At 42.1% G+C, this 25,003-nt stretch overlaps 2 protein-coding genes and 1 long non-coding RNA gene across 5 annotated transcripts in view; 2 read left to right on the forward strand and 1 right to left on the reverse strand.

The window, feature by feature from the left end:
- The window catches only part of AP3S1 (adaptor related protein complex 3 subunit sigma 1), a 23,607-nt gene extending 16,467 nt beyond the window's left edge, over positions 1–7,140 (forward strand). For 2 of the 3 annotated variants that reach the window (XM_083577217.1, XM_083577216.1), the window contains exon 6: positions 6,593–7,140. In XM_083577217.1, coding sequence (XP_083433343.1) covers positions 6,593–6,721 — 129 coding nt within the window. In that variant the 3' untranslated portion in view covers positions 6,722–7,140. The remainder of the gene's footprint in view (positions 1–6,592) is intronic. The other variant, XM_083577218.1, reaches the window with a different exon arrangement.
- On the reverse strand, positions 5,135–20,071 carry LOC310745059. The gene is made up of 3 exons (XR_014539877.1): positions 19,933–20,071; positions 11,009–11,112; positions 5,135–6,267 (listed from the first exon to the last, which is right to left on the reverse strand). It is a non-coding gene; the product is annotated as an uncharacterized lncRNA (long non-coding RNA).
- The window catches only part of LVRN (laeverin), a 41,267-nt gene continuing 36,240 nt past the window's right edge, over positions 19,977–25,003 (forward strand). The window contains exon 1 of the mRNA XM_083576665.1: positions 19,977–21,098. Coding sequence (XP_083432791.1) covers positions 20,461–21,098 — 638 coding nt within the window. The 5' untranslated portion in view covers positions 19,977–20,460. The remainder of the gene's footprint in view (positions 21,099–25,003) is intronic.

Here is a 25,003-nt window from a genome sequence, read left to right on the forward strand (position 1 = left end):
TAATAATGTACAAATGATGAGAATCTTTTTTTAGAACTCAGTGAATTGAAATAACTTCCACAGAAAGGGAAATCTGCACACAATAAGCTTCAGAAGGGAGATATTTCTGGGTAGACTTTATAAGAGAAGAAAAAAAGCTGAAAAGCTGCAATCATAGTTCTGTATACACTAAATGTCAGGTGGACCCTTGACCCTGTTGGTTACAAGTAAAATCCTATTATAATATCTTACTTGTACCATTATTATATTTGAAAGGAAACTTCAGATATTTGTTCTAATTGTTTTAGAAGATGAAAATTCTCAATAGAATTGGTTCTTAGCTAATTTTAAAATGTTATAAGTAGCTAAATGTGTCATTCAGTTAAACTGTGGGTGGGAGCAATGGCTTAAAGTGGCAATATTGGCCAGGATTCAACCTAAAAGTGACCAAAATCATGGAAGAATTTTGTATATTGTGAAGCATAATTTAGATAATAAGTAATCCAGCCAGTTAAGTTTGATTTAATTCCCCCAAACCACAAAAAACATTCTACAATTAAGAAAAGGGGATTTAATTAGTGTGTGTTTTCTTTTTATGTAGTATTGCTCTATTTTACTTTCTGCTTGTATATGTTCCGTTTTTATTTTTGGGTCTGGCAATTTTTAAAGGAGATGACAAACAAACAAAATTTTAAAAAACCATGCCCATCCATTACTATCGCTGTGATCCAAGTGCTTGAAATTTCCAAGAGTATGTCTAAGTCTTCTATCTGTTTGGCATTTTGATATACTTGCAGACTTCATTTTGTTTTTTCTCTAATTCTGTTCATTTATTTAACCTCATGAGAAGAGAACATGACCATTCTTTTATATTCTGTAGTGCATCCTTCCATCCTATTCATAACCCTGCTGCTTTGAATCATACTTGTTCTGGGAAGAAGGGTTAATGCAGAACACCAGCAGCTGTGATATCCAAGTTTCAAACATGTGGGAGGAGTCATTTCCAAGAAAGGTGCATATAAAAGGACTCCCCTTTTATAATGAGCACAAGCTCTTGGGACACTAACCTGTCCATATGTCTTCCAAGGAAGTCTTGGAAGGTAGCTGATAGAATCCTCCTATTCTGGGGATAATACAGATTTAAAGTGATCATCGTTACACACTTTTGATGTTAATTAAACGCATGTAATGTGCTACAAAAGAGAGGGAAAAAATGCACAACTTCCATATTACTAAATAGTGTCCTGAAAGTTCTGTATTTTCTGCTGAAAGGGAAATGGCTTTCCTAGTTGTGTGAACTGGGTGAGTGTACTTAATTGTGTCACCTCAGCCTTTTTACCGTGCTCAGTTTATAGCCACAAGCTATCCTGTGTCTATCCAGTGGCTTTTGAACTGAAATGCCAAACTGCTGTGTGCTCATTTAATTTGAGATTATAAAGCAGCTGGGGGAATGTGTTGCCTGGTTAGTTGCAATTTGAGCTGTCTGTAACTTCATACTGTACTTCTGAAACTCTGTGGAAATGCTTAAACATAAATGTGTAGACGGGGTATACAATCTGTCCTTAGCAGTGAAAGGAGCACACACATGAAGGGTGCTGAATCCTTCCTTTGTGCCTCATCTACCTTCATTACTTTAGCCACTCCCTTTCCAGCTCTGATACCAGGAGTGAGACGGGAATGGGTTTAGGAGGTGAGATGAATAAACAGGTCTCTCCCTAAGGTCCCTTTCCTTTGACAGACGCCATCCCATCTGTCTTATGTGAAATGGATGGGCTCACAAAAAGAAATGCATGTTTGCCACAGTCTTCTGTAATTCGTTCCCAATATTTGATGTGTTTTAGGTAAAGCACCCAAGTATTTATAAACATTATTCCAAAACTGTTCACATTGTCTCAGAAGTACTGTGTGACCTGTATCCCATGCTTAAAGTGATGTATGTTAAATCCAGCATTCTAGTTTAAATTGGCAGATGTCAATTCACCAAATTAAATATAAGGTCCTGGTCCTCTTCTCTTATAGTGGTGTATGGGTAAATATGTTGTCTTGTCTGTTCTGGCATCTGCCCAGCATTTATGGATGGGAATAACCCCAAATGTACATATTTTCCCCACTAAGGTCTGCTTATGGAAATCATATAAAACAAAGTTGGTGTCTTTAATAGATGGTAGCCAGTCGTGGTATACATGAATACTGACATTCCCAAATGACTTTATTATTTTGGGTGTAGAAGAGTGTTTTTATGAGGTTAATAACAACAGTTTCAGGTTGGTAAAAAGAGGTTTTTTTCTTTTTCTGTTCAAAGTAAAGTAAGGTGAAGGGATACTGAAATGTTTGACAGGAATAAAAAAAGGAATAAAAAGCTGCCATGTTAACCAACATAAAGCTAGAAATGTGTGTTTCCTGTTGTATGCTGCTTTGAAGTGGGGTGCCAAGGTCATTCACATTAAATCAGTTCAACTAACTGGCTGGATATGAAGGAGTTCCCAGGGCAAGGGATGAGTTCACACACTAGTCAAGTGTTTGTAATGGACATTGGCAGGCTTGGCAGAGCACAAAAATGGTGCTATCTTGCAAATGATGTCATGCCATCAAGTGCTACACCGAAACATCCAGTGAGCTCATTCTAGCTCTAATGTATAACCCAAATTTACAAAAGCTGCTTAAGAAGTTATGTTCACAGTCAAAGCCATTTCCTAGGCATCTGATCTTGGAACTTAATCAGCTGTTCCACCTGGCCTTTGAATGCCTAATTTTTAACCCATTCCTCTCCCTAATAAATAGGTTGTTGTTTTTTTTAAAAAAACTCATTGAGCTCTGCCTACTCCTGACTTTCAGTTGATAGGCACTTTGTCCCCAAGACTTTGGGAGGCAAAATTGCTCTGTTTGAAGTTTCCTGCATCTTCAGTCTTAGACATCTTCGAGAAGACATCTGAAGGCAGCCCTGTTTAGGGAAGCATTTAATGTTTGATGTTCTATTGTGCTTTTAATTCTGTTGGGAGCTGCCCAGAGTGGCTGGGGAAACCCAGCCAGATGGACAGGGTAATAATAATAATAATAATAATAATTACTTAAGGCCATATCTGCATACTTTTGATTCCATGAAATCCCAAGGCTGAGAACATGTGAGTGGATGCATGTTACAGCAGTTATCTAATTTAGACCATTTATAGGTGGAAAATCATGAGTTTCCCAGGGCTTAATCAGCCATTAGATGAGGCTATCACAAGATTTAGGACTTGTGAGCAAATAAACATTGCCAGAGAGACTGTTTACAACTACATTTCTTCTGCTTTTGATATAAATAATAAATAAATTTGTATTCTGCTCTTCATTTGAAGATCCCAGTGTGGTTCACAGCAGAAAAATACAAAATGAGAATACAAAATACATAACAAAAAACAAACAAACCTGGAAGAATTTTGAGGGATTATCAGAAGTTATGCATATTTTCATGTGATTATATTCAGATTCCAGGGTTCTGGCCAGTTCACAAGGGTATGTCCTGGTTTTCCAATATGGTACCTGCTTAAGCTAACCTGTCTTAAACATTCCAATTCAATAGGTGAACATGTGTAATAAATCTAGCCTTTCTAACCTCCCCCCCCCCCCCAATTCAGTTGAAAGGAACTTTGAAAAATTGCAGGAGCTTTTATGTGAAGTTATCTTCTGCTCTAAGGCTGTGCATGCATACTTGGGAGTAAGTGATATTTAACTTGGTAGAGTTTAACTTAGCAGTAAATACCTATGGTGTATTATATTTCTTTTTTTGCTAATTTGGTGCCCTAATTGTATTTTCAACAATTAAGTCAGCATTTATTACTATTCTGGCTTTTTTGCATCTTTGTAATAAAACTACATATAAATCCTGATTCAAGCTTCCTAATTTTGGAAGCTAAGCCCTTTCTCTTAAAAGTGTGTGTTGGGAAGGAGAAGACCAGAAGTGTCAGTTGTTAAAAAAAGCACTGACTGGATTTTGTTGGGTGACAGTCAGTTAAAGGTTAACTAGATTAGGAATGCTGTCTTCCTCTGTATCCATCCCTGTTGAAATTTGGGCAGTGCAATGTGACTTTCATGCATTTTTGCAAGGGATACTAGTAATGACTAAACATTATTGCCAAACTGAGTATTTAGTGGAGTGGGGTATAAGTTGGTTTTGGAGGAAGAATTTAATGGCAGAAGATGAAACAGGTGGATTTTTTTTTCTTTGCTGCTATTCTGATCCCAAGCATACTCAGAAATAAGACTCATAGAACTCAGTGGGGCTTGTGTTCAAGCATGCTTGGTTGGCATATGTCATGTAGGTTGTAACACATTTCAGATATATTTCCTTGTGAAAAGATTGCTGGAGTTTGAAATAGTTTTTGTTCCATTGTATAAATATTTAAAGGGTACAGTGGTACCTCAGGTTACATACGCTTCAGGTTACGTACGCTTCAGATTACATACACTTCAGGTTACAGACTCCGTTAACCCAGAAATAGTGCTTCAGATTAAGAACTTAACCTCAGGATGAGAATATAAATCGTGCGGCGGCGGCAGGAGGCCCCATTAGCTAAAGTGGTGCTTCAGGTTAAGAACAGTTTCAGGTTAAGAACGGACCTCCAGGATGAATTAAGTTCTTAACCCAAGGTACCACTGTATTTAGAAATGTTTCAGATTAAGAGGATAATGGTTCTGGTGATCATTTAACAAGCTTTTTGAAAGTAGTGAGCTTCTGATATGAACAAATGCTTGTACTAGACAAAACACAGTAGCCCTATATTTTAGGTAGCTCTAATGAAGGTCAGGTGAAGCCTGAACCCTTAAACAAAATGCTTATAGCACAGCTAGGGACACTGTAATGCTACTGAGACCCCAGTTACCCACCATCTTAATATCCCAGAAGCAATTATACATTTAAATTAACATAGGCAAAGTTTCTTTCATGGCCCCTACAGTGCCTAGCAAAAGCCCTTGACTAAGGGTGCTTCTGCAGTAAGCAGCTTCTCCATGTCTAAAGGAAGAATGCAGTAAACTAATATATGAAGCAAAATATTAAGCCAACCTTCCAGGCAAGAAGTATACTGGCTTGCCTGTATTTCATCACAGAACAGCTTGGTGTGAGCCTGGAAAGTTTTCTGCCAGAAGGAATTGTTCTCTACCCTGGGTTAACTTCAAGGGAGTGTGGAACCTTAAAATTAAGAACGTAGTTATGCAAATTTATGTGAGTATTAATGTTCATTTGTGAACCAAAGTATGCAAGAGCTAAGCCTAGCCTTGTAAAGCAGGACTGCAAGACATAAACATCTTGGTTAATTAAATTCATTCATCTGTTCTGGCAAGCATTTTGTACATTTCTCAAAGAACAATGCACCGCAATAGTGATTTGAATATTTAAGTCTTAACAGTTTTCTTTGAAGTAACTGGCAGTCCTCCATAACCCTGGCTTGCTCTTGAATTTACTAGTTTGAAATACCAAGATGCAGCTGGGGGAGCTATGCAGATATATTAGCAAAGCTTCCAAAATCTGCATCCCTTAAACATGGTGGGTAATGTGTATATAATACGTTTCTAGAAATGGAGAGGATTTCTTGCATATTTTGCAAGAAGGCAGGCTACAGGTAGTAGTAATCTCTGAATCATACAGACAACTTTTGCACACATTGGAGCGGCAACCTTTATGTTGTCAATCTATCCTGAACATAGTTGCTTAGTTTTAATCCTTACTGTATTTGTTTAAAGATCAGTTGTCTTCTGTGTGGATAATAATTCTGAACACAGGGATTTTTCCTTCATAGATAAATTATGTTGAACTCAGAAGTCTTGGCTCAGGAGCATTTTTCTCTAAACCTTACAAATGGAAAGGGAAGACCCAATAAGTCAGGGATGGGAGGGACCAGTCATGTTTATATTTAGCATCCGAGTTGCCAAAATCAATTATTTAGTGTAAGCCTATGTTCTTTTGAAGGATCAACAGCCATGTAGCAGGCAGGCTCTTGTTTTTTAAGTGTTTTGGATTTCATTCTTGGAACGTCCCCATAGCCTTTGAACTGAGGTGGAATGGAAAAAAGATATAGAGGTCATCCATTATTCAGTACTACTAAATGAATGATTAGATATAAAATCAGTGTAAAGATTCTTCATATTTTTTGCATATGATTTTAGTTTTCAGCATTTGATTAAATGCTAAAGCCATAAGAGAAATAAACATATTGGAAGTAATACAAACCAATAAAAAATGGCTGATTATCAAGATTGGTCACCAACTGAAGGTGTCAGTACACTGGTGCAGGTTGCGTGCTGCAATGCCTGGAAACAGTAAAAATCAAAGACAGCATGAGCTTTAAACTTTTATTAACCTCAATCTGGTTGTTTTACAGACTCTACATTAATTTTTCCATCAAGTTGCCATTGCACGTGTTAACCATGTTTTAGAGTTTGTGTGAACTGCTTTTTTTCTCGTTAAATACTTCAGAGTAGTCCATTTCATTCCAATCCAAAATACCATCTGGTTTTTCTAATCTCGAGTCTTGGTGTCTGTGTATAATTATTTATGGTAATAAAGTCATCCTTGTGGTATGCGACTGAGTGTAATGTGCGCCATCTTAGTGATATCTTTTTCTTCTGTATACAGGCTGGTTTAGCAGGAGCCCCAGCCCGGGCTGTGTCAGCTGTAAAGAATATGAATCTTCCAGAGATCCCAAGAAATATAAATATTGGTGACATCAGTATAAAAGTGCCAAACCTTCCCTCTTTTAAATAAATTGTGCACTCCAGGTAAAAATGAAGAAGAAATAGAAGTTGATCGCAAATGTTTACCAAACCACTGTTTCGCTGTTTAAATAAAAGGTCATGTTACCCTGTAGAAATCCTTTATAAAATTATGTGAAGTTGATTGTGCTTTGCTTAGTGAATTTAAAGAGAGTGGGTGGTTTGTGATTTCCAAATAAAATTCCTGTGCCCATCTAAAGCAAGCATATAATGTTCTGGAAAAATAATTCAAACTGTTTATTTACTTTGTATGACATGTTTTTTTGTATAGACTAAGCTCTGTAATTAGTACAGCAGTTCTGTATACATTCCTTCAAGTTATTTAAGATCCTGATTTAAATGTTGCATGAAAGCAATTCAGCTGTATCTTCTCTTGCTTTTTAAATAAAGTCATAACTATGTGGACTGCAATCATTTGTTTGTTACCTTTGTGGATAGCAATAAATGACTGTTCCATACTGTATTAACCTTAAAGTCTAGTGTATATGTCACTTGAGATGAACTCTCACCACAGATATGCTAGTTTTCAGTCAGAAATCCTGACTTAAATTCAGTGTAGAAGTTCTGTTGCAGAATCATAGCTGTCAAGCGTCCCTTATTTGGCGGGACAGTCCCTTATCCCAGCGCCATGTCCCGCTGCTGTCCCTTATTGACGAGGCTTCGTTTGGCTGCCGGCTGGTCTTTCTGCCTTTGGCTCGGAGGGGCTCAGAAGTTAAACATACATGTGCCCAGAAAATCCCTTATTTTGGCTGCTGATCCCTTATTTTCGAGGCTGCTGGTCCCTTATTTTCAAAGCTGTAAGTTGACAGCTATGTGCAGAATCTGGGTTCCTACAGTAATAACAGCACATAATATAAAACTGTATTAAAATTGGATCATATAAACCATTTGCAATTGTGCAGTGTAGGGAGGAATTCAGTGTAGTGCTAAATTAAAGTTCCTTAGCAGTATACTAGTTGCAGTAGCAAAATGTCTTACACGAGAGGAGGCACAGGAAGCCAGCATGGTTCTTGTGGCTGGCTGCGTAACAGATTGCTGTAGCCCCAATACTTCCTGTTGCACAAGCTTTCACTAGCACAGCTGCTGCACTGTACAATCATTCAAACTGTACAATCATTATTCTTGCCTTTACACTAGTGCAACATCCCTTACACTGGCAGCCAGAGAACTTTTAAGTAACAGAGAACAGTAAAGGAAAACACCCTGGAGCCTAACATTTAATAGGACTCTGGAACCTCCTTTTCATAATTTTTACTTAAAATGAAATAACTATACAGTAGATGCATTAAGGGTTGGGATTTTTAAAAAAACTAAATAGCTTTTGTATCTGGTTAGCTAAACCGAAAAGTGACAAACATACTTATTTGGAAAGAAGTTTAAGATTCTTAAAATTCAGAGTTCTCTGAGCCTGTTTCAAATAAAGCTTCTTGGCTGGATTTTTATTGCATGCAAGGACCTAATGAAACCTCTTGCCTTTTTCTTTCCACACCCATGTAATCAAACATATTCTCCCTAGAACCAGAAGCTCACTTAGATAATTGGTATTGAGCAATAGGTTGCATGAGAGATTTTGAGGATTTGAGTACGCAAGGCATTGTTTTCAGATAGATTTTCCACAACAAATACTGGAACAATTTAATGAAGGAGCACCTGTATTTTGGGGTATTCAGTTGAAATATTGCAGGCATATCAGCATAACCATCTGCATTGTGAGCAAGGTGATTAGTTTTGAAGTATGAAAATTATTGTTGAGCACACGTCTGAATAGAACTGGAAGGAAAACAGTTACACTTGTATATCTGGAAACTAACTGGGTCTGGAAACAAGCCTTTCCATGTTATGGAAGGCTTCATAATATGTTTGTAAAGCTGGTGGTTGTTTTTTAATTCATGGATGAAAGGGACCTAATTTCAAGTGAACATGTTCCAAAAGACACTGTCTTCTAATTTTCAGTTATTTTAAAACTTTCTGTAGGAAAAAAAAATGGTTCTCAGTTGTCCCAGTTTTCTCAGATGACATAACTCATCAAGAACATTGTTTGAGCTCTCTGGTGTAAGGGGCAGCTTTGTTCTCTGGGGTACCCTATGTGGATCCTCCAGATATTGCCAGATACTACTCCCATATTTCTGACAATTGACCATAATGGCTAGGGCTATGGGAGTTAAGTCTACAAACACATTGAAGGCACAATGTTGACTAGAAAGGTCACTATGGAAGGGTTAGGGGGAGGTAAACTTGGAGAATTCTTGAACGTGTGTATTTTGGGGTGAAAAATAAAAGTACCCTTCCTATCGCTAGGCTGCATGTGGGTAATACTTAAAATGGCTAAGCACTTAGGAAGGCAGTGAGCTCGGGTTTTGGGAACCTGGGACAGAAAAGGCTGACCCAAAGCTGGGTACTGAAGACAACCAGTGCCAACTTCAGAGATCCAGGAGGATATCAAAGTTTATTATGAGGCCCAGAAGAGTTAGTGAGGGAACATATCTGCTCTCTGTTCACTTCTGCCTTGTCCAAAGAGGTTCTACCACCAAGCCCAAAAAACACTGACAACCAGAAATTAAACTCTTGTAAAAGCTTTAAGCATATGTTGGCTGCTGTTCTCAGTTTCATAAATGTAGTCCCAGGGTCTAAATGTAGATAAAGACCAGTTAAAGTTTATTGACAAGCTGATTCTGAAAGAATAGGAACCCTGCAAATATGGTTTTTGGTTTAAATGCAGGAACCTGGCTTTGTAGCTGGCACAACGTATCTTTTTTTTATTTTTACATAGAATATTTTTAAGTCTTGTTCATACTTAATGTTAATTAAAAATACTCTGAAGGCATGGGGTGCTTTCTGACTGCATTACACTAGCATTCTCTAATTCAGCAAAGATGTTGGTCTTCATTCTTTCGCAAAACAATAAAAGCAAGGCGTACAGGGGCAAGCCACAGAAACTGGGGGAGAGGAGCTATCAAGGCTTGAATGAATGAAAGAAGTGACTGATCAGAAGGTTGGCGGTTCGAATCCCCGTGACGGGGTGAGCTCCCATTGTTCGGTCCTAGTTCCTGCCCACCTAGCAGTTCGAAAGCACGTCAAAGTGCAAGTAGATAAATAGGTACCACTCCGGTGGGAAGGTAAATGGCGTTTCTGTGCGCTGCTCTGGTTCGCCAGAAGCGGCTTAGTCATGCTGGCCACATGACCCGGAAACTGTGGAGAAACGCCGGCTCCCTCGGCCTATAGAGCAAGATGAGCGCCGCAACCCCAGAGTCGTCCACGACTGGACTTAACTGTCAGGGGTACCTTTACCTTTACTATTACACAGTTTTCACACCCCTACTTCAGTCCTTCCTTGTTTTTCTCCACAGCAGTAGAGAGAGCTGCCCATAGAAAACAGAAAAGTCCAGGATATCCCTGTAGCTGTGATTGAGCTATGGGAAGGTGAATGAGATAGGATTGTACTCTCCCAGACCCTTTCTTGCAAAGGTCATCTATCATGCAACCAAGGCAGTTTCTGTTCCAAAACTGGGCCTGAAACCAGATAAACTTGATGTTCTATGGAGCAGTTTGCATACAACCCCTACAAATGTATTCCGACATCTCATATTGCGTGGCTTCTCTGATTCTGTTTTCTAGGCTGTTGCCAGAACATTTCACTGACCACTTCTTATTCAGTGTATTAATTGCTTCCTGCCTTGTCCCTAACCATTTCTGTTAAGATTTTCATAAACTCTATAATCACTAAGTGGGTGGCCATAATCTCAAGCCTAGCTAGAAAAACAGATACACAATATCGTCAATCTTTGTTTGGTTTCCTTTTACTATATACACCATGGTTAAGATTGCTCTTCTTGTTTTCAAAGCTCCTTAAGGGCTTCTTTCACATCTTTGCTTCCCCATCTCTTGGGGGGGGGGGGGGAAGGAATGCAGAATTACTTAATCATTCCTCAGGCTAAATTCAGATTTATGCTATCCTGTCCATGGGATTTTCTGTTCCTTTCCCCAATAACTGCATCGAGATTTTTAAAAGTTCAAATTCTTTGCAAGCTAAGAAGATGGGCTAAGTTGAACTATTGAACTAGAACCAACTATAGGAACTGGGATGTAGGGGATTCTTGGAGGCTATGTGAACCTTAAATTTAATTGGTATTCTAGCTTATCCATGATTATATGAAAATTCTATATAGTTCTAACATGGCATACATTTAAATGTTTCAGCATGTCTTTTTAAGAAACAGCTTTATTCTCTTAATGTACGGAGAGGTGATGACATATAATCCAATGAAGATGCAAAATGTACCTGTGGAAGCCAACTTTATGCTGTGCCTGTATAAATAGGATTTCCTCTGAGTTGCTGCTCCACTCCAGACCCGTTTTTCATGCCAGTGCTAAGCTCCAATGTGTCTGGAAAAAATTGAGAAAATCTCTAGCGTCAGGTCCTGGCTTCTCGGGATGCACTAAAACATTTGCACAATGTGCACAAAGAAACTTGTAACAATTGGTTTTATTCTGGGGTTTTTTAATAGGGTTAGAAAAGGTAAAAAAAGATGAATAATATACTTCAAAGTAGTTCAGTGTGTTTTCATTTCCATTTCTTTGCATTCAAAAAGGGTGCCAAACATGCATACAGCTCTTGGATTTCCTATGAGTCATAGGTTAATGACTGCAATACAGAAAACTGAAAGGCTGCTTCTACATTATTTGCAAATGCTCACATTCTTATCCTAATCTTGTGGGTTTCGGACATTTTTTGAAACATCATATGTGCTTGCCTTTCGGTTATGGAAAACACAGTCTATTTGCAAATGATAGAACAATCTGTTTGCATTAGATTAGAGGTTAAGTTTGATTATCTTGACCGTAACTATGCGCTTCAAGAACTTCTTATTGGCTGCAAAATTCTGTTACATGGCAGATGTCTTCAGACACCTGAAGGTTCTCATAAAGATAAGAATGTGCTAGCAGATTCCAAAAGAGGTTAAGCTAGAATCCGATGGATATAACCAACAATACTTATTTAGACTGGGTTGTATCCAACCAAGTTCTTCTGAGAGTAGAATCTACTCAGTAGATCCACTGACTAGACTTGCTAATACTGCCTATGAATTTCAGTGGGCTAATGTTGTCCATTAATTTCAGGTTGTTTTCCATCTGAAATTAAAGGCTGCCTTACAGGTGAGTACATGAAGCGTTTAAGAGCTGCAGGAAACGCTGCAATTTTGGAGTTGGTGTATTTTGAAATTGTTTTATGCAGTGCTGTAACAAAGTTCTCCTAAATATAATATAAACAAGACAATCTGCAATGGCTCAGTTCACCACCTTGACTATCCCTTAAAAATAGAAATACCGTATTTTTCGCTCGATAACACGCACCTGACCATAACACGCACATAGTTTTTAGAGGAGGAAAACAAGAAAAAAAAATTCTGAATGAAACAGTGGATGTATCATTTTTGTGCTTCATGCTGCGGCCACAGACATGTGATTTGATGGTGAGTTTGGGGTAGCCCAATGCAAAGATCCTGAGGATCCATGTGGATCCATGCTTTGTAACCACGTTTTTGCACCATTGCAGCCCCAGGCAACAGTGGGTGCGTGATTTTTTTGGTGCAGGCTGTAGCCATGGACATGCTATGTGATCTGTTGGTGAATTTGGGGTGACCCAATGCAAAGATCCTGAGGATCCATGTGGATCCATGCTTTGTAACCACGTTTTTGTACCATTGCAGCCCCAGGCAACAGTGGGTGCGTGATTTTTTTGGTGCAGGCTGTAGCCATGGACATGCTATGTGATCTGATGGTGAATTTGGGGTGACTCAATGCAAAGATCCTGAGGATCCATGCGGATCCGTGATTGGAACCACGTTTTAAGTAGGGAGGGAAGGAAAAACATAGAAGCGACAAGGAGAGGGGTGTGCAGAGAAGCAGCTGGCTAAGAATGCAGGAGAGGGGTTTTACCGGAGGGAGGAAAGGAAGGCAAAAGTCCCCCCCACAAGCCAACCAGCTCTCTCTCCCCCCCCCCCAACCTGCATGTTGCCTTCGAGTCCCAGACGCTTAGAAGGAAGGACGCTCTGCTTGCCTGGAGGGGAGGGGTTTTCTCTGCTCTTTGTTCCGTTTGAGCAAACACAGTAAGGAAACAGAAGCGGGTGGGCAGTAAGACCCTGAGGCAGAATGCAGGAAAGCAGCAGCTTCCTCCTTTCCTCCCTTCTCCGGACGATTTGATATTTGCCTGATTTTTGCCTTCACTCGCGCTTGTCAGCTCCAGGGACCACACATTCGCTCAATAACACGCACAGACATTTCCCCTTACTTTTTAGGAGAAAAAATCTGCGTGTAATAGAGGGAAAAATACGGTAATGCATTTCAGAATATTCATCTGCAAATAATCATAGCTGGAACAACACACTTCCAGCTGGAAAAATAAGCCTGGCAAGATCACAAGCATCTGCCTATTTCTTTTTATCATGTGCTTTTAATTCAAACCAAAGAAAGGAGGACTGTTGATTCATTAGTTAAGATTTAACTCTGCTCATCCTGAACTACATAGCTCATGCAGAATTTACTCAGCAGTTACTGAATCTAGAAAATTGTTTCCCTTACTGCTCCCCGCCCACCCACCAATGGTTTATAAAAATTAAAAAATGGAAATGGAGGTAACAGAGGGATTTGCATCATCAACATTAATACTTTTAACAAATCTGGTGGCAGCAGATTCGAGAAGTGAGATGATATGGGGCTTCTAGAGAAAAATGATCTTAAGAACAGCAGGGAAGGATGAGACGGGTGTGCAGAAAAGAAGCTGAAATGCAAGCCAGCAGCCTTCTCTCAGGTCTAAGCAGATGAGAATCATCTGCACTGTAAATTATCAAAATACAATTATGCCATCAATCCCCATTCGCTGAAGCCATCTTCCTACAACAATGTCACAGCAGGCTTACTCATTGTTATCTAAGAACATTCCTTCCCCATAGGTCCTTTGGGACAGAGTCCTTCACATGATTCATATGTCATTCATCTTCATTCTAAGACGGTGACTCCCTGTGAGTAGCTATCGGAGTTGCAAAAGTGAGGGGGAAAGTTATTTCAACAGAAAAACAATCAGAACAAGCCAAATCTGCCTTAATATTTTCCTTAAATAATTACCCCTGTCAGCCTCACTTCCAGGAACATAAATGAGCTACAGAATTCTGGTTTCTGGTTTTCACTTTTTGCCACTCCTGCAGAAACTGTGTATAAGAAATATATTTCCAGTCTTTTGGCAGGATTAAATAAAACGCTCAACCGGTAAACAAGACAATTACTTGTGAGAAATAGATGGTGTGAAGATAATCAATTTGTGGCTGCTTCCAGTCCTACTCAGTAACCGCTCTTCTGTAAGGCAGAAGTGGAATTGCAACTGACTTTAAGCTCGCACAACATCAAAACACAATTGGAAGCTGGTTTAAACAAATCAGGATCTTTGTGAAGATGTCTATGTGACAGGAAGAGGAGGGAACAGGTGCAGGAGAAGAGAGCAGGCTCGATTCCTCCTTTAATGGTTGATGAAGCTGGAAACTGAATTGACCGTAGAAGAGCCGATGTGTGCCATATTTTCATTTTCCATGTGCATTCTCTGAATACTAATAACCATCAGATTTGATCTAAAAGGGATTCTTTTAGACTTCTAGCCAGTTTACAATAAATCTGTATTTTGTTGCACTTCCAAAGTCTTATAGTCAGACAAAGGCAGGCTTAAGGCTGTGCAACAGTATCAGTAGCTGAGCCTGGTTTTAGCATCTATGCTGTATTTTTATGTCTAACAACTTTGATGAATTGGGAAAAACATTTGAGATAAATAGCACAAACTAAGTGTAAAGTCATGCCAACAATAACCGCAAAACAAAAGTCTTGGCACTTCTAAGTCGTGGCTTTGCATGTCATAACTTTAAATGACTGCTCTGAGGTTTATAAGCTGTTCCTATTAATACAGAACTAGTTCCAAAGTTGAGAGATGATTCCCATAAACTATGTTTTAGTAAAAACAAATGCAATTGTGCTTGAGCTCTCTGCTGCATAACTACAACTCCCATGATCCCTAGCTAACAGGACCAGTGGTCAGGGATGATGGGAATTGTAGTCCCAAAACATCTGGAGGGCCGAGTTTGCCTATGCCTGGTGCAGATACTATAAATTCTACCTTGATTAGAAGGTAAAACATGGTCTGCTTTCATATTGTGCTTCCAGACTGTGGGATTCAAATACATACCAGCAAATTTTGGCTGCATAATTAAAGCTGATTTGGTCTTGTGCAACAAGCCCACTTTCCCGAAAGACCAGATTCTTACAAGAAGGAAAGTGATGTAAAAAAATGTACTGGAAGGGACAGATTTACACTTGCTTGACTCATCTAACTTCTCTGCAAACAAATCAGAATTAATGCTTGATAAGCAGGTTGTCTGGAAGCAATCATTCTGTCTGCACTAAGATAGCCCTGAAATTGTGCATCCTGTAATTCAGGTGGGCACTACTGCTGAAGATGACACAGTATGGACTGCTGGACTGGATGTGTATTTATTTGATCCCATTCCAAAATCTCAAAAAAACTGTCCATTCAAACGGGCCACAGATCCATAGAGGAAAATGGAGATGTTTGTGAGATAATGTTCAATTGTTTGCAAAACGTTAAAATGCAGAAAGGGCACCCCACTCTTTACATCACACCAAGAATTAAACATCTTCAAGTGAAACAAATGGAGCCTCTACAAAATGATTAAGCAACAGTCAGTGCTATCCAGCTTGCTGTCCGTCTCAAGCCTCAAGATGACGAAGGCTGGATGTTCTGCCAGGAATGGGACCTGGAACAAAGACTATAGATTTCTGGCCAGTTCTATTCACAGTTGATATGCAACCACATGTTGTGGTGAGATACAAACTATTTGTCTGGATCATGATTCTATAAGCCTGTTGCCTCCAGGAAACTTTTCTGAATTGACATGTAAAAAATAAATAAATGCAATGCTTTTAAACTTGTTCATAAATTCTCTGGAGTTTGAAGTGAGCAGTGAGATGGTCAAGTTTGCTGATGACAACAAATTATTCAGGTGATTGGGAGGGGATCCAAAAGGATCCCTCCAAACTGGGTGAATGGGGATTAAAACAGCATCTGTAGTTCAATGTAAGGAAGCGATACACCCCAGGGAAAAACTTCCTGACTCCGTAATTACTAAGAGGGTCAAAACTGGTGGTGACTGAGATCCTGGGTTAATAGGGGAGAGCTTGCTGCAACAGCTGCAAAATAGCTACATTATGGATTTAGGGATCATTAGAAATGAATAAAAAACAAAACTGGTAATATCATAGTACCCTCATGCAAATCTATGGTATGACCACATCTGGAGCACTGTAATAGTATTTCTGCACTTCAGAATGATACCGCACAGCTGGAAAGCTGGAAAAGGGCAACAAAACTTATAAATCGAGTGTCAGCAACTTCCCTTTGGAAAAAAAAGGATGCACTGTTTGGGGCTGGTGCTTATGTAGCCAAAATGGCACCGCCGACAAACAAGAGGAATGAATTAGCAGCGCTCTGAGGTTTCCCAAAGTACAAAAAAGAGCATGATCTTCTAAAGGAAATTCCAAAACATTTTAACGAGGACTGAGCATACACTGTGTTTGTGAAATGCAGACTGACTGTTGGGGAGAAGAAATGCAAAACCAAATGGGAGGAGGAATAAAATTGAGTATTTAAGAGGACACAGCTGACTCATCCACAATGCGGCAGCTAGACTGGTGACTGGGAATGGCTGCCGAGACCACATAACACTGGTTCTGAAAGACCTCTCGGTACGTTTCCGAGCACAATTCAAAGTGTTGGTGCTGACCTTTAAAGCCCTAAACGGCCTCAACCCAGTATACCTGAAGGAGCATCTCCACTCACATCATTCTGCCCGGACACTGAAGTCCAGCACCAAGGGCCTTCTGGCAGTTCCCTCACTGCGAGAAGTGAGGTTACAGGAACCGGGCAGAGGGCCTTCTCGGTAGTGGCGCCCGCCCTGTGGAACACCTTCCCATAAGATGTCAAGGAAATAAACCACTATCTGACTTTTAGGACATCTGAAGACAGCCCTGTTTAGGGAAGTTTTTAATGTTTTATGTTTTATTGTATTTTTAATATTTTGTTGGAAGCTGTCCAGAGTGGCTGGAGAAACCTAGCCAGATGGGTGGGGTATAAATAATAAATTGTTGCTGTTGGAACACTAAACAGGAGTATTCCACACTGTCCAATTTTGTTGCACTTGTCCCACTTGCTGCTTTATATTGCTGGAACTAGAGGCTGCTCACTCAGTCTGCCAACTCCCAACATTTAACCCCTTAGAACTTGCCTTCCTCACCCCATTCAACTTCTAAGCTTGCTTTTCAGCTCCCCAACTTCATATCTGAAGCTACTTCTCTCTTCTGTTCTGCAGGCCTGCTTTGCACCTTCGTGTCTTTCTCCCTGCTTTTATGCAACCACTCCTGCATCTTCCTCCTCCCACACACTGCAGCTGCTAGACACCCTTTTCACCCTTTGGCCAATTATGAAGCCACCACCCCTCTTATTCTTCAGATTCCATCATGCCCCTGCTTTTATTTTCAATTCCATTCCTACGCCTCCTATTCTCTCTTTTTTTTGTAACCTCATTTGCACACCATTTTCACCTTTACCTCTTTTTTTCTCGCTCCTCCTCTTTCTCAGCTCCCCCTTGCACACAGACCACCCCTCATTTCCATGCCGATTCGCAGCACTCTTTGCATAAACACACACAGCATGATGATATATGTTACCGTATTTTTAATATGAACATTGTTATGAGTTTGCAAGTGCCAGACATATCTGATCCCTGACTGAGCCTGGAGATGGGAGGAATTTTGAGGCTCATTTGGCCGACATGGAGCATTCAGTTGGGTTTCTAAGGGAGCTTTCAACCCCAACCACTGGGCACTCTCATCATGGGCACTGTAGTTCATAACATCTGGATGGCACTATGTTGGCTACCCCTATTTTACATAGCTACCTGTGGTCAAGCCATTATTTTTACTCAGACACACAGCAGTACGGTTTATTGCCATCCCTGAACATTAGTTCTCTTGTAATGTCTTTTTTTTTACTCAACAGGATTTCAAAACTGTGCTTAGGGTGACGGAGGAATGGAAAAGTTGTCTGTGGCTCAAGAAGGACAGCAAATAAACATAATGCATGCTCAGGGTTTGGGGTTTTTTTGTATATGCATCTTTTCTATCATAATCAATATGGTGATGACTGAGATGTAAGGTGATATGCAGCAACTGGTGTCCTTTATATAAGAAGCAGATGGAGGCTGTCTAATAGAACTAAACCAGGATATGATAATGTAAACTAGTATTTAACAAAACGAATGCTAATGCTTTCTTGAGTTCTGCATTCCTGCATGCATTTAAATTGTTTTCCAGATGTCTTCAAAACAGTAGGGTTGAGCAGATAGGCAGTGAACAAGCAGTGGTCAGGGTCTCAGCAGTGGATTTAGCTCAGTGCTCCCATAAATACAGGTTATTTGTATAATCTGGGCACCACATTGTACACATTTTTATGAACTCTTGTTTATGTAAACTGTCCCTCTGTTTTCTCATATTAACATTTACTAGCTTTATACTTAGGAGAATGAGACATAAACATTTGCATTCTTGGGGTTGAAGGGGGGGGGATCAGCTCCAAAAGCGTAAATGATTTTGCATTGCTAGTATAGTTTAAAATCCCTTGTCTGACTAAAGGTCCCTCCACACCCCCAAGCATTGCAATATTTCTGGATTTTACACTGTGTGCTTTATGTCTCTGCTTGTAAGGAGAGTGCTTCTTTATAGATTTTGATATCCAAAAGTTCTTTACATGGATACACAAAACTGTTATCACAGGTGCATTACCGAAACATGTTTTGCATCACATGTATGGCACAGGTGCACATGTCACAAACTGGGACTGGCGATTTAGTTCCTTTGCTTCTGTATGTATATTCAGTGGTCTTAAGCACTGCATGGACCACCTACCTTCAAGGTTGCATCCAGTACCAATGCACACATGGGTGGCTACAGATCTTATTTTTCCAAGTGTGCTTTTGTGCGCATTCATCCACACATGAGCACTTTAGACTCTTATCTCAATGTTTTCCATCCACACTCATGGGCAGTCCTCAATGGAATGTATTTCACTGTGGGCTGTTGTTGTTGCCTCTCCTCAGTTTGTACTTCCCCACCGTCTCCTGAGTTCAGGAAACCAGATGTCCATTGTGGGCATGTGCACAGGTATTTGTTTATCTGCATGCATGGCCAATTGTTTTTCATAGAATTGTAGAGTTGGAAGGGACCCCAAGTGTCATCTAGTCCAACGCTCTTCAATGCAGGAATCTCAGCTAAATTATACATGACAGATGGCCATCCAATCTCTGCTTAAAACCAAGGCAGGAGAGTGCACCATCTTTCGTGGGAGTCTGTTCCACTCTCAAACAGCTCTTAATTCTTCTTGATGTTAAGTGAGAATATCCTTTCTTGTAACTTGAACCCATTGGTTCGGGTACTAGCCCGAAAAACAAGCTTGCACCATCCTATGTGTGACAGCCCTTGAGATACCTGAAGATGGACAGGGTTGCCATATTCTGAAGAGAAAGAAAGAGGACACAGTTGCCGACTTCTACTTTTAACTATGGATTGCTATGACGACTCTACCCATGAAAAGGTGTCCTGGAAAAAGAGGGCATATGGCAACTCTTCTCAATTATTCCAATACACCAGACTTATACAAAACAGCAGGTTAAAAAACCCAAAGTCTTGTGTTTTTTGGCCCAGTCAGCTGCCCACTGATGAGCACCTTGTCAATGGGAATAGAGTTAGATAGATGGCATCCAGAAAAAATGTTATAAGTAAACAAACAAACAAACAAACAAACAAACAAACTCACCTACACCATGCACTTCAGTACCATCAGTTGGGTAACATACAATTTTATATTGTTGTATTTCCCTTCACCACATTATCCACGGATCGGGAACACGCAACTTAAACGGGGAAACTGCAGACTGTCATTTATTTGGATGAGTACAAGGTCGTGCTGATGAAGCCGAAAAGGGTGCACACCTGGGATGCATCAAACCCACTTTACACAGCCCAGGACAGGAGTCCCCAACATGTGTTGTGTGGGAATATAATTAGGGAGAAAGAAAAGAGCTGTGTTCCTACCTTAAAGGGGCCTGAACATCTAAAGCGAGGGCTGAGGGAGTGTCCTACTCCCCCCTCAACCTTCCCTGCCCGATTTCCAAGCTGCATCAGAGGAGGAATGTGCAAAAAGCCCCTCCTGCTGGAGCTTCCAGTATGGGCTCTGGACTACAAGAGGAGTCTCGGAGGATGCAAAGCAATTCCAAGTCCTCCTCACCCTTCCAGGGAACCAGGGAGGGCTTTCGCCTCCAGTCAGCTGCTGGGAGATGATGTTCAGATGAGGAGCTCCCAGGAAGGGAGGAAGAAGAGGCGGGGTTGAAGGAAGGATGGATTCTTGGCGCCCAGGCGGGGTGTGCCGCGTTCAGAGCACCTCAGCCAACAGCTTGCTTGGCTCCAGCCCTGCAGTCCTGGCGCTCCCGCCTCCACCGACGACCCCCTGAGGCCGCGAAGAAGAGGCCCTGACCCTTCCCCGCCTCAGAAGAGGGGGCCTTATCCTGTGCTGAGTTTCTTCCTCAGTCGCTCAGGCTCCCCCCTCGCTTTCAACCGGCCACCATGACCGTCAAGTTGCGCTCGGGCTTCTACGTGGGCAAAAAGTCCGCCGCGCTGCTGGCGCTGCTCTTGGGCGCGCTGCTCTTGGCGCTGCTGGTGCTGGCTATCCTGTACGGGCGCTGCGCGCGGGATTTGGAAGGGAGAGGCGACGAGGCGGCGGCGCCCACGGACGAGGTTCCCGCCAGCGCCGACCCCTCCGCGCGGCCGCCCGGCGCCTGGGACGCCTGGCGCCTGCCGGGGGACTTGGAGCCGCTGCACTACTCGCTGCTGCTGTGGCCGCACCTGGCGCCCGGCCTGCCCGAGCCGCGCACGCACTCGGGGCAGGTGAACATCACCGTGCGGTGTCTCCGCGACACGGACGCCGTGCTGCTGCACAGCGTGGGGCTCGTCTACCAGCGCGCCGCCGTCTGCGGGCCCCTGACTGGACCCGCCGCCGCCGCCGCCAACGGCAGCAGCAGCAGCGTCGGCGTGGCCGAGCTGTGGGAAGCGCCGCGGAACGAGTACGCGGTGCTGGAGTTGCGCGCGAACCTGAGCGCGGGCGCCCTCTATGAGCTGCAGCTCGCCTTCCGGGGCAAGATCCAGCCCGAGCCGGAGTTCCACGGGCTCTTCGCGAACACCTATAAGGACGAAGGAGAGAGCAGGTAGGTATGCGGTCCCGGGCTTGCTTTCCCAGAACCCGGCAGGTGCCGAATGTGCAGAAGCTGTCCAGGTTTTTTGTTTGATCCTGGAACATCCCGCTTTTCCTTAAAGGTACAGGTAAAGGGACCCCTGACAATTAGGTCCAGTAGTGGCGCTCATCTGGCTTTATTGGCCGAGGGAGCCGGCGTACAGCTTCCGGGTCATGTGGCCAGCATGACTAAACCGCTTCTGGCGAACCAGAGCAGCGCACGGAAACGCCGTTTACCTTCCCGCTGGAGCGGTACCTACCGTATTTTTCGCCCTATCGGACGCACCGGCCCATAGGACGCACCTAGGTTTTTTTTGGGGGGGAAATAAAGAAAAAAATTATTCCCCCCCCCCAGCCGCGGCTTCCCAGGCTTGCTGATAGCTTCCTGAAGCCTGGAGAGCGAGAGGGGTGGGTGCACACCGACCCCTCTCGCTCTCCAAGCTTCAGCGAAAGCCTGCATTTGCCCCATAGGACGCACACAGATTTCCCCTTCATTTTTGGAGGGGGAAAAGTGCGTCCTATAGGGCGAAAAATACGGTATTTATCTACTTGCACTTTGACGTGCTTTCAAACTGCTAGGTTGGCAGGAGCAGGGACTGTACTAGATGACCCTTGCTGTGCCTTCCAGCTCTAAAGTTCTGTGATTCTATTAGAGCAAATGGGGCACTGGTCCAGCAACCTCAGTCTGGCTTCAGCCCCAGGCCCCACCATCCTGCCTTCTTGCTTGCTGCCAGTGAGGGGGTTGTATTCCTTATTGCTTTCCTCCTCTTGCTTCTTCTCCTCAGTCTCCGAATTGCTCTTATTGGACTTGTTGCAGGGAAGAGGAGGGGACCAACATGAGTTGGGTCTGCCTATCATTGGCTCTAACTGCCTATCACTGGATTCCTCCTACTTTTGAACCACCCTGCCTTCCACCAGCCCCACTGGACAACTGCAGTATTGGAGACAGGGGGGAATTATTATTATTATTATTATTAAATTAAATTTGTATACAGTGGTACCTCTGGTTACAAACGTAATTTGTTCCGGAGTCCGTTCTTAACCTGAAACCGTTCTTAACCTGAGGTACCACTTTAGCTTATGGGGCCTGCTGCGCCGCCACCGCTTGATTTCTGTTCTCATCCTGAGGTAAAGTTCTTAACCCGAGGTACTATTTCTGGGTTAGCGGAGTCTGTTACCTGAAGTGTTTGTAACCTGAGGTGTTTGTAACCCGAGGTACCACTGTACTACCCTTCATGGACATGTGCATATCTGACACAATTGTGCAAGCAAGTGTAGTGATCTAGGATGAGAGTTTGAAACTTGAAAAAACACGTAACTTTAAACAACTTCCCATATGGTAACGTCAGAATCCTGATTGCATTGCCATGCAATATGCTGACACTTCAGTTCCCTGAATTAACTCGAGTCCCTTTTCAGTGTTGTGTTCTGTTGCCTGAAGGATGTGATTCTCCTGCAATGATGCTCTAACAGGCTGCCTGTTCTCCTCTTCCTCACAGCTGTTCTGTCCTTCATAGCCCAGGCTTAGACTTTTTAAAGCAAACTCTGTACAATGATTTTTGGGAAGAATGGTCTAGTCTTGTCAGGAAAGCAGATTTAATTCACACTTCTTGTAAGCGAGGGGTGGACTTTCGTGATCTATGGAAATATAATCAAGGCCAAAATTGGGCGCCCCAAAATGGATCTTCTTAATTATGGATCTTCTAAATCTTCCACCCCCGGAGGGGGGAAAAAACCTGCCTTCCTTTTTCTTATGTGATTTAACAAGAATCCCCTCCCCTAATGAGTCAGAAACTAAGGACTTAAGCTGTGGATTTAAGGCTGTGTGGAGATAAACTTTCGAACCAAAGCAATGTTTCAAGATGAAGCTGGAAAGCTAAGAGTTTTGGAATGACGCAGTTAAAAATGCCATCGCCATTTTGGGAGGCATTGTTGGAGCTCTTGGGTCTGGGAGGAGAAAGAGAGAAATAGAGTTGTTTACATATCGTGGATCAGTTTCTCGGTGGGACTTAAGAGCGACAAATGCCAAATTTATGATGGAAAGAGCGATGTTATCTACGAAGGAGATATATGGAAACCATCTGGACTTAGTGGAGGAACGGGAAATCCACACAGGATTATTTTGCTTATCGGCTTAAGGAGACTAACAGAAGAGATCGTAAAGGAAAAATAGAAATTATACGAACAAGATATGATGTGGAAACACCAAGATAAGACTGGATAGAATTATGAATTTTGTTTGGACTGATTGGAACTGATTTGGACATTAACGCAGTAATAAGAAGATGATCTGAATCCCCCTTTGGATCTTGAAGTATGGGTTACCCCAACAAAATTTAAAAATTTGGCTTTGTAATTTGGAATTTATGTGATGTGATTTAATTTGATGTGATTGGCCAGTTAATAATTTTTTTTTAAAAAAATAAATCTTCTACCCCCTTGGCTTGGCATCCTGCATTGTCCTGCAGCATAAATAATCATTTCTACTTTGTCACTTACTCTTAAAGTCCAAGTGGGGTATAAATGTGCTTATGTGGAAGTACTAATATATATTGTGAGTCAACGTGAGCTATTTAACTTGAGAAGAGCATTTTTCTCAGTTTGGGGTGAAGGAGGCATTCAGTAGAACCGGTTAATTTCTCCCAACACACAGGAAAACAGAGAAACAAAAGGACTTCTGAGTCTGTCCCAATGTATATATTCCTTCTAGTAAAGCCGAATACTCCTTCCCTGACAATGGCTAACCCAATAGCTTTCACTCCTTAAGCTGTTGGGTGTGCTTGTAACTTATTTTAAAAACTGCACACAGCTCCAGGGATCAGGTTGTATAACTTCTCTTGCATACCACTAAGGTTGGGGTTGCATGTGGAAGTTTGTTTCCACACACATGACCGGATTGGGGCTATCTTATTTTATTTATTACATTTATAAATAACTACCCAGGGCAGTTTATACATAACTGATAAAACAACGAAAACTTCTATAAACAATACTAATACAAATCCAGACTGGGATTTTTTTAAAAAACCAAATCTCCATTTTTAAAAGTCTTGTTTAAATAAGAAATTAGATAGCCAGATAGACAGCAGAGATGGTGCCTGTCTAGTATTCAATGTGTGTGTGGGGGATTCCAAAGAGTAGGGGCCCACACTAAAGGCCCAATTCCTCCTTATAATATGGTATCCACAGGAGGATTGAGGATATATGAGCTGAGGCAATCCTTTATGCATCCAGGTCCCAGGCCAGGGGCTCCATAGGGGGGGGGGTAAAAAGTTTGAAGCAGCGGGCTGGGCCCCCTCAATATTTTGTTGCTGTAATGGGCTGCAACAGGCCCCACTATGCCTACCCCCAGCCACAGCAGGCCCCATCAGGCCTTCCTGTGGGTGTGACGGGCCCCATCGGGCCCTCCTGTGGGTGCGACAGGCCCTGTCAGGCCTACCTGCAGCCACACCGGGCCCTGTCAGGCCACCCCACCACCACGTAATGTCAAAGTTGGGTGGAACCCAGTGCGTGTGTCCCAGTAATAATAATATAATAATTTATTATTTATACCCCGCCCATCTGGCTGGGTTTCCCCAGCCACTCTGGGCGGCTTCCAACAGAACACTAAAATTAAACATTAAAAGCTTCCCTAAACAGGGCTGCCTTCAGATGTCTTCTAAAAGTTTGGTAGTTATTTTTCTCTTTGACATCTGGTGGGAGGGCGTTCCACAGGGTGGGTGCCACTACCGAGAAGGCTGGTTCCCTGTAACTTGGCTTCTCGCAGCGAGGGAACTGCCAAAGGGCCCTTGGCGCTGGACCTCAGTGTTCCAGGTTGTACAGGGCTTTGTATACCAACCTCAGCCTGGGCCAGCCTCAAGGGCAGATTGCATTGAAGTA

Source organism: Podarcis filfolensis, assembly GCF_964270895.1.
Source record: "Podarcis filfolensis genome assembly, chromosome: 11".
NCBI classification, from domain to species: Eukaryota; Metazoa; Chordata; class Lepidosauria; order Squamata; family Lacertidae; genus Podarcis; species Podarcis filfolensis.